Source organism: Leuciscus leuciscus (assembly GCF_965113295.1).
Source record: "Leuciscus leuciscus genome assembly, chromosome: 23".
Taxonomy (NCBI): domain Eukaryota; kingdom Metazoa; phylum Chordata; class Actinopteri; order Cypriniformes; family Leuciscidae; genus Leuciscus; species Leuciscus leuciscus.
In genome coordinates this window covers 1,793,195-1,809,080 of record NC_138747.1, presented here as the reverse complement: position 1 = coordinate 1,809,080, position 15,886 = coordinate 1,793,195, and the positions used below count along the sequence as shown (strand labels likewise).

The 15,886-nt window shown below is 37.3% G+C and overlaps 1 protein-coding gene and 1 long non-coding RNA gene across 2 annotated transcripts in view; both read right to left on the bottom strand.

The window, feature by feature from the left end:
* The window catches only part of LOC309488058, a 145,904-nt gene that overhangs the window by 125,157 nt on the left and 4,861 nt on the right, over window positions 1-15,886 (bottom strand). The window lies entirely within an intron of this gene.
* foxg1b (forkhead box G1b) lies at window positions 11,436-14,524 on the bottom strand. The gene has a single exon (XM_082155966.1). It carries the CDS (start codon window positions 13,434-13,436, stop codon window positions 12,420-12,422), a length of 1,017 nt encoding a protein of 338 aa, XP_082012092.1. The 5' UTR covers window positions 13,437-14,524; the 3' UTR covers window positions 11,436-12,419.

Here is a 15,886-nt window from a genome sequence, read left to right as displayed (position 1 = left end):
ATCTGATGAATATTTTAAACCGTCACCAGCATCAGTTTGAGGAACATCTCTATTCTCAGAGTCCAGTGAACCGAGATCTGATGATGACGTACTGACTCTTCACACCAATCGTAAAGATAATAATCCACATGGGTTTGGGTTAAAGAATTAATTAATTAATGTATTCTCTTTTTCAACAAAGTGTGTGCCTAAGCTTAAAATGAAATGTTTTATTTTATATGAGCAACGGTTATAGTAGTTGTTTTTTTTCGTAATTTTTATCAAATTTTTCAAAAAAAATGTATATATTATAAATAATAATTAAATAACAATTAAACACACATAAAGTTCAAGGTCAGTACAAACTTTTAAAATATTTTTTAATATTATTTTTTAAATAAATAAAACAATACAAGGATGCATCAAATTGATTAAAGGTGACAGTATTTTGTTACAGAAAATTTCTATTTTAAATAAATGCTGTTGTTTTGAACTTTCTATTCATTAAAGATGAATTATAGATGTATCACGGTTTCCATGAAGATCTCAACTGTTCTCAACATTGATAATAATCATTTACATTTACATTTAGTCATTTAGCAGACGCTTTTATCCAAAGCGACTTACAGATTAGGACAAAATTAAGCGAGTCATCATGAAGAGGCAAAAACAACACAAGTAGTGCTCAAAAAACAAAGTTCAGGCATTATTCAGAGTAGCATAAACCCGACAAGTGAGGTTTTAAAGGGAAGGGGAAGGATTTTTTTTTTATTTTTTTTTTATTTTTTTTTTATTATTATTATTTTTTATAAGGTTAAGTGCTCACGGAAGAGATGGGTTTTCAGCTGTCTTTTGAATGTTGTCAGGGATTCTGCATTCCGGATGAGGGTGGGGAGAGCGTTCCACCAGCATGGAACTGTGAATGAGAATGTTCTGGAAAGTGATTTTGTGGCTTTCTGTGATGGAACCACGAGACGTCGCTCGTTGACCGATCGTAGGTGTCTGGTAGGGATGTAGACTCGTAGGAGTGAGTGAAAGTAGGAGGGAGCTGAGCCTGTGATAGTTCTGTAAGCAAGCGTCAGTGCCTTGAACTTGATGCGAGCAGCTAGAGGTAGCCAGTGCAGAGAGATGAACAGAGGAGTGACGTGGGCCCTCTTGGGCTCGTTGAAGACAAGACGAGCTGCAGCATTCTGGATCATCTGTAGGGGTTTGGTTGCACATGCTGGGAGTCCAGCCAGAAGGGCATTGCAGTAGTCAAGCCTAGAGATGACCAGGGCCTGGACGATAAGTTGTGTTGCATGCTCAGTTAGGAAAGGCCTGATCTTCCTGATGTTGTGCAGTGCAAACCTGCATGATCGAGCTGTCTTTGAAATGTGATCTGTGAAGGTCAGCTGGTCATCAACTGTTACTCCAAGATTTCTGACCGACCTTGATGGGGTGATTGATGATGATTCTAGCTGGATAGTGAAGTCGTGCTGTAGAGACGGATTGGCAGGGAGGACGAGAAGCTCAGTCTTTGCCAGGTTGAGCTGCAGGTGATGTTCCTTCATCCATGTGGAGATGAATGTTTCATAAATGTTTGTTTTGCATTAAATCATCATATTAGAGTGATTTGTGAAGGATCATGTGACACTGAAGACTGGAGTAATGATGCTGAAAATTCAGCTTTGATCACAGGAATAAATTACACTTCACTATATATTCACAGAGAAAACAGTTTTGCTTTTTAGTGAAAATATAAACAAAATCTAGATGAAATTTTAGATGAAAAAAAAGTGTATTTGTTGGATCATGTTTCTTATAAGTTTACATCTGCGTGAAAACCGAGTAAATGAATTGAGTCGCCGTACCTGTCTTCCTGTTAAGGGTGCTAATGATGTCACTTCCTGTGTGGTCAAATCAGTCCGAGCTTCGGTTGCGTGTCTCGGTACAATTAGTCAGATCCATACGTTAATTCTCCCTATAGGTCTGACATTATCGTTTTGGCCTTTAGTCGTTCAGTATTGTGGGAAACTACGGGGGGGCGGAGGGATCAAACATGCTGTGTCCCAATCAGAGCGCACCTGTCAGACTGAATACATGTTAGCATGACTGAGGGGGGAGGGGGAGGGGGAGGGGGAGAGGGGGAGGGGGTACATTTTTTATTATTGCCTTGTTTTTATTGAGCTTTATGATTAATAATGAATGAATTATTTTTCCAACTATATGCCGAATCCCGGGATGTAAACTGAATCTTTGCAGGTTTGCGCTCATTACAGGGTCAGAGCCTTTGGTTCTCGGCATGCGGTTTAAAATAAACTGTTGTCTTTTAATCAATGTGATTCTTCCACATGAGCTGCGACCTGGACTCTGATGTTAATGTTGGAAGAAAAGCGTCACACGGGCCACAAGCGTTCCCAGGTTCTTCCAGGATTATTGCTGTTTGTTTAACCCTTCACCTCAGACTCCTAAAGGACCCGGTCCTCGTCGTTACCCTGATTAGTTCTCCAGCCATCAAACACTTCACGAAGGACCAGCTCTCCTGAACACTTCTTCTACTGAAGTGGATTTCGAGGTTCTTTTTCGGTGGATTTTTTTTATTTCTGTCATTTTCATCTGTTTAGTTCTTCTGTGCACATGCAGGAGGAACTATTATTATTTTATTTATTTTTTATTTTTTGGAAGTTTGTTAAGTGGGAAAGTTTTAAACACCCTAATGCTTGAGTTGAATGTGATAGTTTATTGTTTTGATGTTATGAACTCAAAAGTGGAATTCGTTAATTTGATTTTTATTAATTTTTTTGGTCATGAAAACATTTTTTTATACATTTTTATTTGCACAATTAGTATAATACGTAATTAACAAAACAATAGGAAAGTAATTAAATAGAACATTTAATATCAAGTTAATATTGCCTTTGCTATAATATAGTTCACAAAAAGCATATTTTTTACTTATTTTTGGGCTATATTTGATCCTTTAACATGCCTCAGCTGGAGTGAAAGAATGTGTGTATATATATATATATATATATATATATATATATATATATATATTGTGAAGGCATTGATGAATATTGATGAGTTTATATGAAACTCTTCTGTGGTGGGCGTCAGGGCCAGAAAGGCCTTCTCTGCTGACCTAAACACACAGTAAAGAACGTTGGGTTATTTGTTTAACCCAACATTTTTAAGTGAGCACTATCAGAATCACTTACTTGCACTTTAATATATTTTTTCCATGAATGAGTATTAAATTATTCCCTCTAGTCCATTCTCTTAATTTCATAGCTTTTCTCTTGGTTGCGCTGCTTCCAGTAGTGTGTGTTTATGTTAGAGCTTTTATCCAATCATATTTCAGCCATCATGTGTTGCCATGGCCAAAAACAATTCTGCCTTGAGGCCTTCAGAATCAATAGTGCGGGCGCCTGTAGTTTTAAATGAATGGCAATGAAACTGTTGCTTTCACCATTCTGGGGTGCGTTTCCCAAAAGCATCGTTAGCCAACTATGTTCGTCGTTATCAGCAGTTCAACGAGTGTTTCCCGAAACCATCGATCCAACGAACATTCGCAAACAGCATCGCAGAGTTGTGTGTGTGAACGACAGATCTCGACCTGTGGTTAGAAGAAGAGTTTCTAGATTGCATGACGTGGACTTAATAAATCCTTATCTTGAGCAAAATAAGCAAGCTGACATTCAGTGCAACCTGTGTCTTTAATTTAGAATACATACAAATGTCATTTACGTCTTTTAGTTTGTCAAGAGATTTAAAGCGTCGTTTTTGAAGAGTGCGCATGTGCGAACGAGCTCTAGTGTGTAAGAACGAGCCTATGAGTGAATCTGGAAATAAAGCGAAATAACTGAGAAAAATGAGAAATAGTCCTCAGATGTAAGTCTGTAATTTATGGCAAAACATCTAGTGTTAATTCTATCTCAAACAGTTTCATTAAAAGAAGTTATTACTCCACCACGTGCGTGACGTCATAAACAAACGTGATTGAACGACCAATTTGCGACAATACGGTTTTGGGAAACAGACGAGACCATAGATATCATATAATAAAGGCTAGATGTCTCGTCCGCGCTGCTGGCCAATGGAGGTCGACGTCCGCACACGGCGGCCATCTTGCCACAGGGAGCTCGCTCACTCGTAACATTGTGTTTTAATGCTGCATATACTTTTAAATAACCATAACTTGCTCAATTTTCTACCGATTTTCAAACGGGTTGGTTTGTTATAAACGTCAGAGATGTAGTTATGACACTGCATACTTATCAATAAATATAATATTATATATTTAAACATGTTCAAGCATCCAGAATTATAGCCACATTAATAACGTTTGTAAGAAACCAAACCGTTTGTAAATCTGTCAAGATTTCAGCGAGATAAGAGGATTTGTGTTTGTGCTGATCACTCACCTTACTTCAGATACCACAGAGCTCGCCAGAAAGCTTCCCTGTGACAAGATGGCCGCCGGTGTGATGCCGTTCGAGACTCCGCCTTAAGACATCTAGCCCTATCCGATTGTTAAGTCTGACGTCACGCATGACGTTTTGGGTCCAAGCGCTCCTCTCGTCCAGAAATAACAACGGTGGAACCTGTAAATTTATTTACGATCACGTCCTTCTTAGTGAGGCACCCTTGGCGGTCAAAAAGGGTTTAAATTCCTTTAACACCAACAGAGTGGTTAGTGTAGCTCATCACTCAGGTGGCATAATTAAGGGTAGAGTCCAGGCATCAATGAAAAAGAAGATTTACGAGGTTGAAGTGAGTTAGCTCCCGACACGGGACACAGCACTGCGGCATTGTAAAAACACTCAATAATAACCAAAACACTAGCGAAAGCGGTAGGTATGTAGGTAGAGAGGACCTGGACTTTGGACCCGGAAAGAGTATTATCGGAGAGTGGTTACGTCACGACTTAACAACCGAATATGGATATATGGTCGAGACTAGCTAGTTGATTTCTTCAACGATGCATTGTACTCATAGGATCGTAGGCCTACTATGGTAGTTAAGCAGCCAGCTGGGTCATTATTCGGAAACGCACCCAAGATAATCAGTCAGATTTAAACAGCCAATCAGATTTCGATTAGACTGCACTGGGGCTATCTAGCAGGCGTACAATGACGTTGGCATTTTCACGTCCTTTGATTGGATGGTCAGAGCGCTATAACTGGTAGTCAGAGGCTGAGCTAGCTAACCGCATCTGTAGCAAACTGCATAAACTAAAAAATATTACTGTAGATTTAATAGTTTTTCAACCGACAAATTAACGTTTCTTTCCCTCCCCGACTCCAGGTTCAAACGCCTACCGGGAAAAAATCCCTTATTCAGCCTTATCCAGCTTAACGCAGAGTCACGGAACTCTATTCGATCTTTCCGGGTAAAAACAGAACTGACTGTAATGAGTGCCAGGACTGATTCTGAAGGCTAAAGTCCCGCTGAGCTCATTGATTTCGTTCAGAACTCTGTGTGAGGGCATGGGTCAGCTCATCGGAGACTGTCCCTGTCCACGGCTTCTGTCGAGCGGACACTCTCAGCAATAACCGAATTACTTTCAGCATGAGCCTCGATGGCGATAGAAAAGGTTGTTGGGAATGAAACGCACAGATAACCTGTATAACAGAGTAATTTAAGTATTTTTGAGGAAAGAAATTTGGATGGATTTTGTGTAAAAAAAAAAAAAAAATCTGTAGTTTTGGTGAGTGTGAAGCTTTTTTGCCACCGTTTTTCCGTGGTGAAAATGATTTTCTTCTTAATTATTTTTTTTTATTTATGATTGAATTTTTTTTTTTTTTTTTTACATTCATACTATTGTAACCCTTGAACGACAAGACAAGGGAGGCTCCGTTTCTGAAGTTATAATCGGGGGGCGAAAACTTTTGAACAGGATGAAGATGTGTAAATATTTCTTATTTTGTTTGAATATTATTTTTTTATTTTTTTTTTATTTACTTTATTTACTTTGAAGCTACTGAAGATACTTACATGTTTCCCGGAAGACACATTAATACAATTTACATTGATCTTCAAATTCAAAAAGTTTTCACCCCCTGGCTCTTAATGCATCATGTTTCCTTCTGGAGCATCAGTGAATGTTTAAACCTTTTAAAATAATAATAATATGCAAAATATGCAGGAAACTGAAGAATTTGCGGGACCGGGGGGATTTTTCTGAAGAACAGTGCTCAGTTTAACTGTTCAGGACAAACAAGGGACTCAAGAAAAATATTTTAAAAAACAGCTGCAGATCATCCAGGGAACGACACAGTATTAACAATCAAGAGTATGTCAACTTTTGAACTTTTTTTTATGAATTCAGTTTCATAAATTCAGAATTCAAGGCTAGTTTTTATGAATTCAGCTTTTTTTTTTTTTTATCTTAATGACTATATGTGAACATCTTTTATGTAAAATAACTTATTCAGGGCGGTACTAAATAGAAAATAGCATGCATTTTGTATGATCCCTCTTATTTTGTTAAAATAATATTAACATTTTGCAGATTTTGCAAGCTGTATGTAAACTTTTGAGTACAACTTTTTGCATTTGAGTTTTAAGTTTGAACTTGAGGCATGAATAAATATGCAAGATTTGAGTTTGTAATATCTTGTAGAATATTTATATTAGAGCACATGCACACATCACTGCTTGTGCTCATCACTATAACATCTTGAATTTATTTATATTTATGGAGAAAATACACAAAGATGCTTCGAAAATCAACTCCACAAGATATTTAACGAGGACCTGAATGCTTGCACATTTTTACTGATGCATTTGAACATGTTTTTTTTTTTACTCAGAAATCATTCCTTTTTTATTCTTTTATTTATTCATTAAATTGATAATTATTTTGAATGCTGATTTTACCTGCTCATGAGTGAGTGTTGGTTTGGTCGACAGCGGGTAGTCCAGCATGGGTTAATGCTCCGCTCTTTAAGAGCTCTTTCAGGGCGTTTGAGGGGTTTGACATTTAGGAAACACCCTCGTTTCTCTCTGGGAGGATCCCAGATATAGAGTATAGGAATCACTATTATGTTCCCGTCTGTGTGTGTGTGTGTGTGTGTGTGTGTGTGTGTGTGTGTGTGTGTGTGTGTGTGTGTGTGTGTGTGTGTGTGTGTGTGTGTGTGTGTGTGTGTGTGTGTGTGTGTGTGTGTGTGTGTGTGTGTGTGTGTGTGTGTGTGTGTGTGTGTTGGTATATTTAATTGTGCACACACTGTTACACACTTGAGAAAACAAATGTTTCACCCTAGTTGATATTCTGACCTCTTTCAGTGTCTTTTGTGTAAGTTACACTTATACTGTCAGTCACTCTTGCTGTGCTTTTGTATTGCCTATTTTCTCTATCACATATTTAGCAATCATCATAATTAGGCAACATTCGAAAGCTTAAAAATGCTCAGAATTCATTCAGTGAAAACCGTGTTGAAACTGGACATTGTGTTCCCAATTAAAACCGTTTAGCAGCTCATTTTTTATGTGATATCAACTTCAAATTTAGAAGAGCTTGGCTTTGATTTTCTAGCAATGTTAGATTCTAAAGTATTTTGTAAAATAAAAATGTTTAGTTCAGTTCTTTCTGTGACAGTCTGATGGACTAATGCATTATTAATCAAACTTCTGTTTTGCTTGTACAGCTAGATTTGATATTTAAAAAACTTATTTAAACTTAAATATATATATTGCATGCAGCTTTGCAGAATCTGCTAAATGTTAATTACTTTAGCGAGATTAGAGGGATCATACAAAATGCATGTTATTTTTTATTTAGATCCTGAATAAGATATTTTACATAGAATATGTTTACGATATGTACAACTTCACAGATTGTATAAGTGTCAATGGATAAAAAATAAAGGGAAATAATGTTGTACGCTCACCAAACCAGTGTAGATCATGAGGGCTTGAATGTGTGTGTGATGAGTCTGGAAAGGGTGTAAATTGTTAGGAAACAGAGTTGAGTGGATGAGAGGGAGCATGAGTTCGTCTGAGGGAACGTTATAGACCCGTAAACACAGACTTGACACCGTTTTTAACCCCTGAGTAACATTGCCTGAGTGTGTTGGAGTTACATCATCATACACACACTGGAGGTCTTGGTCCTCCACTGGAGCACGGCGTCTCAGGTCTTCACATGTCATGCTTGAATGACACACAAAATGGCCTCTTCTAGTCCTCAGGGAACAGAGGCTTTATAGTAAATGGCGTCTGTATACGTTGCACAGGATTGCATGTGTACGTCATGGCCGAGCTCTTTGGAAATCTGTGCATTTTACGCCTCGTTTTTAGTAAAAAAAAGAGAAATCTTGCAATTTATTGATCTTTTCTTTTTATTGAGCAATTCAATGCACAATATTTCTTTTTCTTTTGTAAATATACATTAACGTAGGCCTACATTACACAGTTTGTGGGCCGATGTCGTGGAAATCAGCCATAAATACGTCATTCTACTCAAAACACAAGCCATTAGAACATTATTAACATGCATTGTTCACTTAAAGAAACATTAAGAAAATGTCTTCTTTTTGTCCAAATGTTGTTTTCATTGCATTTATGCACAGTATTTAATAATGTTTTTTCTGTGACATGTTTAAATATATATATATATATTTTAATAAAACATATACAGATCACTCTAAAAAATGCTTTCAGAGTATATTTTTTTGAGTGATAAAACGTGTGTGTGTGTGTGTGTGTGTGTGTGTGTGTGTGTGTGTGTGTGTGTGTGTGTGTGTGTGTGTGTGTGTGTGTGTGTGTGTGTGTGTGTGTGTGTGTGTGTGTGTGTGTGTGTGTGTGTGTGTGTGTGTGTGTGTGTGTTTAACCCAAGTTAAATATGGACAAAATGTAATAAAAAAAAAAATGGATTTGTCCACATGACCCAAGGGTTAAAACAACCCAGCATTTTGTTGAGTGATAAAACAGACACACACACACACACACACACATATATATATATGGATATGTGTGTGTATGTATTACTATTCTCTATTTAATTTGACACAATTTGCCCAGATTTCACTGTTTTTGTTCTGAGACTTTTGTTGGGAAAGAATTGTGAAAGTTGTAATTTCGCATTTTCCTTTTCATTCAGTAAAAATTCATCTTTTTATGTCAAATACTGTGGAATTGTGGACTTTTAACTTTTCATTTAACTTTTAAATGATATAATTTTTTCATATATTTCATTAAATATAAATCTTTTTTTTTTTTTTTTACTGTTCTATTGTTTTATTAATATGGTTTACAGTGATATCAATAAAGCTGTTTCTGAATCTAATGATGTGGATGTATTCTGTGGATCTCATCCTTGTCTCCGGTTTATCCCGCTGGGAATTCCACCTGTGTGACTGTCATGGCGGATCATCATGTGTTTATTTCCCTGCGAACAGCAGAATCTCACAAGCTTCACATTATTCTGCTGACTAATCATCCCTCAGCCATTAACCTGGTGAAACTCTGCTTTAAGCTCACAGACTCGTGTGCCCTGCTTCATTTTAGTCCATAATGACTTCCAAAAGAGATTAGATAGTATGGAGACAGCAGTTGTGTGACACTATTAGTGTTTGTTATCAATTAACTGAGACTTTTTAAGGCATTCAGCAGGAGTATTGATCCCTACATTATGCTTTTCTCCGATGCTCAGCGGAAATAACCAAGTAAATTGGAAGCAGTTTTGTCTCCAGTGACCCCTCTATTGTCAGGGGCCTAAAAGAAGAGGAGAAGGGTCTTATAAAGAGACACCGAAATACACTTCCAGATAAGGGGGGGGGGGGGGGGGTCTTATATTATATCTTATATTCTCTAAAAAATGTTGTTGTATTTTTCAAGACAAGGCAAATGTTGAGTTTGTAATGTTATATGCCACGATTTTAGGAATAATTCGAGATTATACTTCTCTGGCGTGTCTTGCGCAACTTTTGCATTGAAAACCCGAGCGCGAGATTCCGCCGCTGGTTCTGATGGAGAAATCTCGAGATTAGAGTTTAAATATGACCGAAGCAGCTCAAAATACTGGGGGGGGGGGAATAAATAAATTAGTACTTTTTTTATTATTATTTTTTTTTATTAATTAAATTCTGAGTACTTTGATTCTGCGTAGAAAAAAAAAAAGTTTTATCTTAAAATAAAAGTTAATTATAATGCTATTTTATATTTATATATTTCACGGTAAATTCTGAGTACTTTGGTTCTGCATAGAAAAATATTTTTGTTTATCTTAAAATAAAATTGTATTATATCAAATTTTATTATGTGCTATTTTATATTTATATATTTTACGGTTTGTATTTGAAGTTAAAGGCCTGATGCAAGACCCAAACTCTTAAGCGCAACAGGGTGTTTCTTTTTTTTTCTTCTTTTTTTTTCATGCTGCATTCCTTTTTTCTTTTCTTTTTTAACGAGGTAAAATGTATTAAAGTTATCTGTTATTTATTCGCCACTTTATGCTTTCTATCGAGATAAACACATAGCCTATATCGGGCCTTGACGAAATTTGAAGAGTAAAAAAGAAAAAAGTTCTTCTATCCCTGGCAAAGCCTAATTTTGCTCTGAATCAGAAGTTTCGTTAAACTTTTGTTTTAAATAATTAATTCGTCTACTTCCTGATTAAAAGAACGCATTTTAACTCGTCAAAACAAGTTTTTTTAAAACAGATCATTTTTAGAACTAGTAAAGATGAGTAATAATATTCGAGTGGTTATGTGTGTAAAAAAGTGCAGGGAATGTTTGGGAGAGTTTGTCCCCTCCCTCTGAGTCTGTCCGAACACATTAACGCTGGTCCTGGTTCCGTGAAGGACTTCTTGAGTTCCCTGGATTCATATGGTCTGTTCCTCAGTGAGAGTTTTCCCTTCAGGAGCACGTGCTGGAGTTTCAGGAACATCTGCACAGTAAGTTTGACATTATTTTATTTCTATTGGGCCACGATGAACACTTGTTTGCTCGTTATATCTCAGATATGTTTATTGTTGGGCCTATGAACACATTGCATTAGTTCGTGAATTTTAGGGGTTCTTCCTATTTCCCGATTGGGCTCGATCCCGATGGCGCTGTTTTAGGCTTATTTTTTATGAATAAATTGGTTGCACTTTCATTAAAAAGTAGTTTTACATCAGTATGCATGAAATATATTTAATTACGTATCATGCAACTTTATATTTAGCCTATCATTAATAATGTTTGGATTTGCATGTTGTGTAATGTTTTATCAATGACATAATAATGAAAATGAATATTAAGTGAATCTCGTCTGGGATGCATGAGCACCATCAGCCCTGAAAGCCGAAAGCTGGTCTGTGTGTGTAACATTATGTGTTGTGGGAATAAATATTACAGCATGCATGCTATAAATGCATTTAAATTGGTCTGTTTGGGAAATAACATGAGAAGCTAAATGCATTAAACCCCTCGAGTCTTTTCTCAAAAGTAGGATTTGTGTATAGTAAGGCTGGAAAGGATTCATGCATTCATACAGAAATATTTCAATACTTTATTTCTTTGTTCTGAACTGAAGTTCAGGCAAAATATACAAGAAAAAAAAATTCAACGACAAACTAGTACATTAAATGACCGTGGCAACTAAAGGTGCAGAACTATAAATCACATGTTGGTTAAAACTAAAGGGAAATAAACAATCACATTTCTCATAAACGCATGTTTGCGCAGAGAGTTTAAATAATGGCTTCAGAATGTCATAAGAGCAAAATTAATGTGCAGGGATGTTATATTAAAAAAACAAAAACATTAATGATCTGTCTTTGGTGATGAACCATGCACCTCCACAGTCAAAACTATACTGTTATGTGTGTGTAAATATGGGACAGACCCAGGCTGACCCAGAACAGTATTTTATGACAATATATAAACTCATCCCACACACTCACACACAGTTCATTTAATCCAGTGCTTTAATTCAGTAGCTCAGCTCTGTCCTCTCTGGACACAAACACACACTCACAGACCTAATTCATCAAACATTGCATATAGAGTTATATTTTACCCAGGTTTACACAGCTAATAATAATAATAATATATCGTTTCATTGTCAGAACGCACACCTGAGTCAACCCTGATTTAAGATATTAAGGCGCATTCACAGTTTGGGACATAATATTTTGAATAAAAAAGGAATTAGTCGTACTAAACGAATAATATGTGCCATCCATCTAATAATAACAACAATATCCCACAGTAACAAGGGATAAAAAACATTTTGAATAAATACAAAACCATCATTCACAAAGAAATACTATAAATAATACCTTTTTTTTTTTTTTTCAAAAGAAAAAAAGAAAAGAAAAACAAACACGTACAGTTATTGCCTTTGGCATAACATCATACTACCATTACAAAAATGATCTTAAATAGACACAAAAATCGTCCAGACAGACGCACAGTCCTCTCACGAAGGGAACGCTTGGCGAGGTTTTCTAGGAAAGTTTAGCGCGCGACGCTCAGCTCAGGAACGAATTGGGCGCGACGCGTTTGTGTTGAGACAGAAGTCCGCTGGAAAGTGGAGATGTGAAGGACGGTAAACTAGTTCTTATGGAGTCCGAGAGCAGAGAAGACGGAGAGCTGGAGATCCCGTATCCCGGCGCGCTCGGGAGAGACTGCGGCTGTTGCGCGCTCGGTACGAAATATCCATTGTGTCCTGAGAGTAATCCAGCAGCGGACGACGGAGACACGCCGTACCCGTTCGACAGGTTAATACTCCCGCTAGAGGCTCCCAGAATCTGGCGAGACATATCCCCGTTCCCGAGCGGCTCGACGCCGGGGAGTAAAGATCCGTACGCGTGTCCTTGGTTTAGAAATCCGTGCGTGGATCCGTTATAGTGCGAGTGGTGTAAGGGTAAGAACGGAGACAGCTGCCAGTAAAGCGGGTTGCTCGGGCGTTCACCCAGTCCGAGTCCGAGAGGCGCGAATCGGAGGCCCCTTTTCATCACCAACTTCCCCCGCGAGGTCGCCGAGCGCCGCCGGAGCTTCCCGGTGGTTCCTCCGATAAACACATCATCGCTGGAGGGGTCGAGCATCCAGTAGTTCCCTTTCCCCGGATCGTCGTAGTGTCTCGGCACCTTCACGAAGCACTTATTGAGGCTCAGATTGTGCCGGATGGAGTTCTGCCAGCCCTGCTTGTGTTCCCGGTAATACGGGAAGTTCTTCATGATGAACTCGTAGATGCCGTTGAGCGTGAGCCGCTTCTCGGGACTCTGTCGGATGGCCATCATGATGAGCGCGTTGTAGCTGAACGGAGGCTTGTCGAATTTCTTTCCCTTTCTGCACGGTTGCTCGGGTTCGTCCGCGTCGCGTTGCGCGGGGTCTATCTCGACTGTTTCTGAGGGTTTGTCGGATACCGGGCTTCGCTCCGCGCCATCGTCCGCACCCGGGCTGTCAAACTTCGATGGGAGTAACAGGCTTTTGATGCTGAACGATGTGGACTTCTGCACCATGGTGGGCTCACTGTGATCTCCCATGCCGGGCGATGAAGCGCGTAAAAGCCCCGTTTCGTACTTTAAAACACAGGAGGTCAAGCGCGCAACGATGGGGACATCGCGTGCATGACAGAACTTCGCAGACTCATTGGTGATTAACCAGGGCTCACTCTTACCAACTACCTCATCGTATGAAAGGGAGGAGGAGCTCTTCTCTTGCTGGTGCTGGACAGTCTCAGTCGCGCCCCGCTTACTCCATTATAATGCGCGGAGAGCCCCGTGCGCGCGGGAGTCTGGAGCGTCTCCTGTGCGTCACTGATCACGTAGCCTGGATAGGAGGGACGAGGAGTTGTTTTCACGTTGCCTGAAACGCACTGAAATAAAGTTTAAATCATCCAAAACTAAAGTGTTAGTGATGCCGGATCGCTCATGGCACTCTCAGAATGCCTTAATAACACTTAATAATACAATTTGAACCCGGGAGGGAGGGTTCAAACTGGGCTTGTAAATATTACAACCGTTAAGTATTCATAATAAACTGTCTGAGACGATAATATTATGTGTATATGCATGATCGGTCCGGGGTTATTGATTATTTGGCTTTCCAAGGACTCCACAGAGCTGTGCGTAAAAGCACGAGCCAACGGCGCCTCTAGTGTCCGCACGGGTCACAAACCCACTTAACTCCTGCCAGAGAACTGGACAAGTTCTGTTGACACTTTGAAGGACGCATATATGACATTTTTATTAATAATAATGACAGTAATAATCTGCAAACCCTTGTGATTCAGTGCGCTGGATTCAATCCTCTCCATCACGAACGCCATAAACTGTATAAACGCTCGAACTGTTGTTCACTTTTTATCGTTGTTCAATTAGTCTGATATTTTGCACAGCTTGCATTAGAATAATCTTATTTACGTCTGTATCTCAAATAGCTTTCATTATTAAATTTCGCATAGTTTTCATTCTGAAATAAACACTTTTTTCCCGTTCGCGCTTATACTAACAATCCTTTCGCATTCATTGAAATTAAATGTATATCTAGTGTTAAATATTCTGTATGGGTTCTGAACCAATGAATGGGTTTTATTATTGTTTTCTTGTCTGAAGGCTGTTTGAACATTTCATCTGCTGCTGTTTCGATCCTTATATATATATATATATATATATATATATATATATATATATATATATATATATATATATATATATATATATATAAACTTGAGACTGGACTTGATTTGTATGAGATGTAAATGATTATTTTATTGATGCACAGAGTAGTAATACAGCTCTTTCTTTTATTTATAGCTATTATTAAAGAAACATCGAATGTGTATGAAATAAAAATCTCTAAATAATTAACTAAAGTTTTTAAGAAATTGTTCAATTCGGAAAAAAAGCAAAGCAAACGAATAACTTTTCAATTTATTTTTATTTAATTCATTTTATATAAATTCATGCTTTTATGTGTACATAATGTATTTATTTTCTATTTAAAAAAAACAAGTTAAAAATCATCACTAGTAATTGCGTCAGATGACGGTTCGCCGTAGCAATTCTATTATTAATGAAATATATATATATATATTTGTTGAATTTATTGAAACTATATTTTGCAGTGCAAACAATATATCATGTTGTGTTCTTATGACTATCCATCGACTTTTTAATAATAATAAAAATAAAGCTTTTTCGAGCTCTAAACAGCAGTGTCACGTAAATTAACGTTTTAACATTTATAATAAATTCTTATTATTGTAAAAAAAAAATGACGGGATGTCTCAATAATATTGTTTGACAAAATAACAGTTTATTTTTATTTTCAAAGTCAAATTATATTTTATTTTAAGCATAATGAAAGCATCAGTAAGTCGTCGAGTCTTTCACGCCCGTTTCAATCAGGTTTTATTTATTATTTATCAAATAATTACACAAGAAGAAAACATTTTTAATAAATTGTATTTTACATCAATATAAACGAGCAGAGCTTTTTCTATTTTCTATTTTCCTTTTTTGCACCGCAGATGTAATCCAATCCATCATGTAATCAATGAGTTAAATGTGAATTAGCAAAGAAAACAATTATTATTTCTCAATGTTTAAGATGATTTTTAACATTCAGTTTGTAGCAGGAACATCTTTACCTGTTTTAAAGAAGTGTGGCCAATTAAAAACCCATATTTTTAACAATATTATTATTATTTAAAAAACAAGTTTTTCCGGCCCAGCTCTGCAAAATGACTTCACAAAATAATATAAATTATTCATTATCATTTGAGGGCAAAAACAAGTTCAGTCATGCCAAAATGAGTGATTTGCAGGGAGTAATTTGCCTGTGTTAAAATACCTACCATAATAAAGTGTGTATTTTTATTGGAATTTTACTATTTCATCCACATTTCCTTTAAGAAATCTGTTTTACACTATAGTTTTTGACAAAAATATCCTCATTGAAACCCGTTACAGCTTTTTTCAAATTGCTTACA

Coding starts and splice junctions, on each gene's coding strand:
- foxg1b (XM_082155966.1), bottom strand. CDS start 13,436: ATGGGAGATCACAGTGAGCCCACCATGGTGCAGAAGTCCACATCGTTC.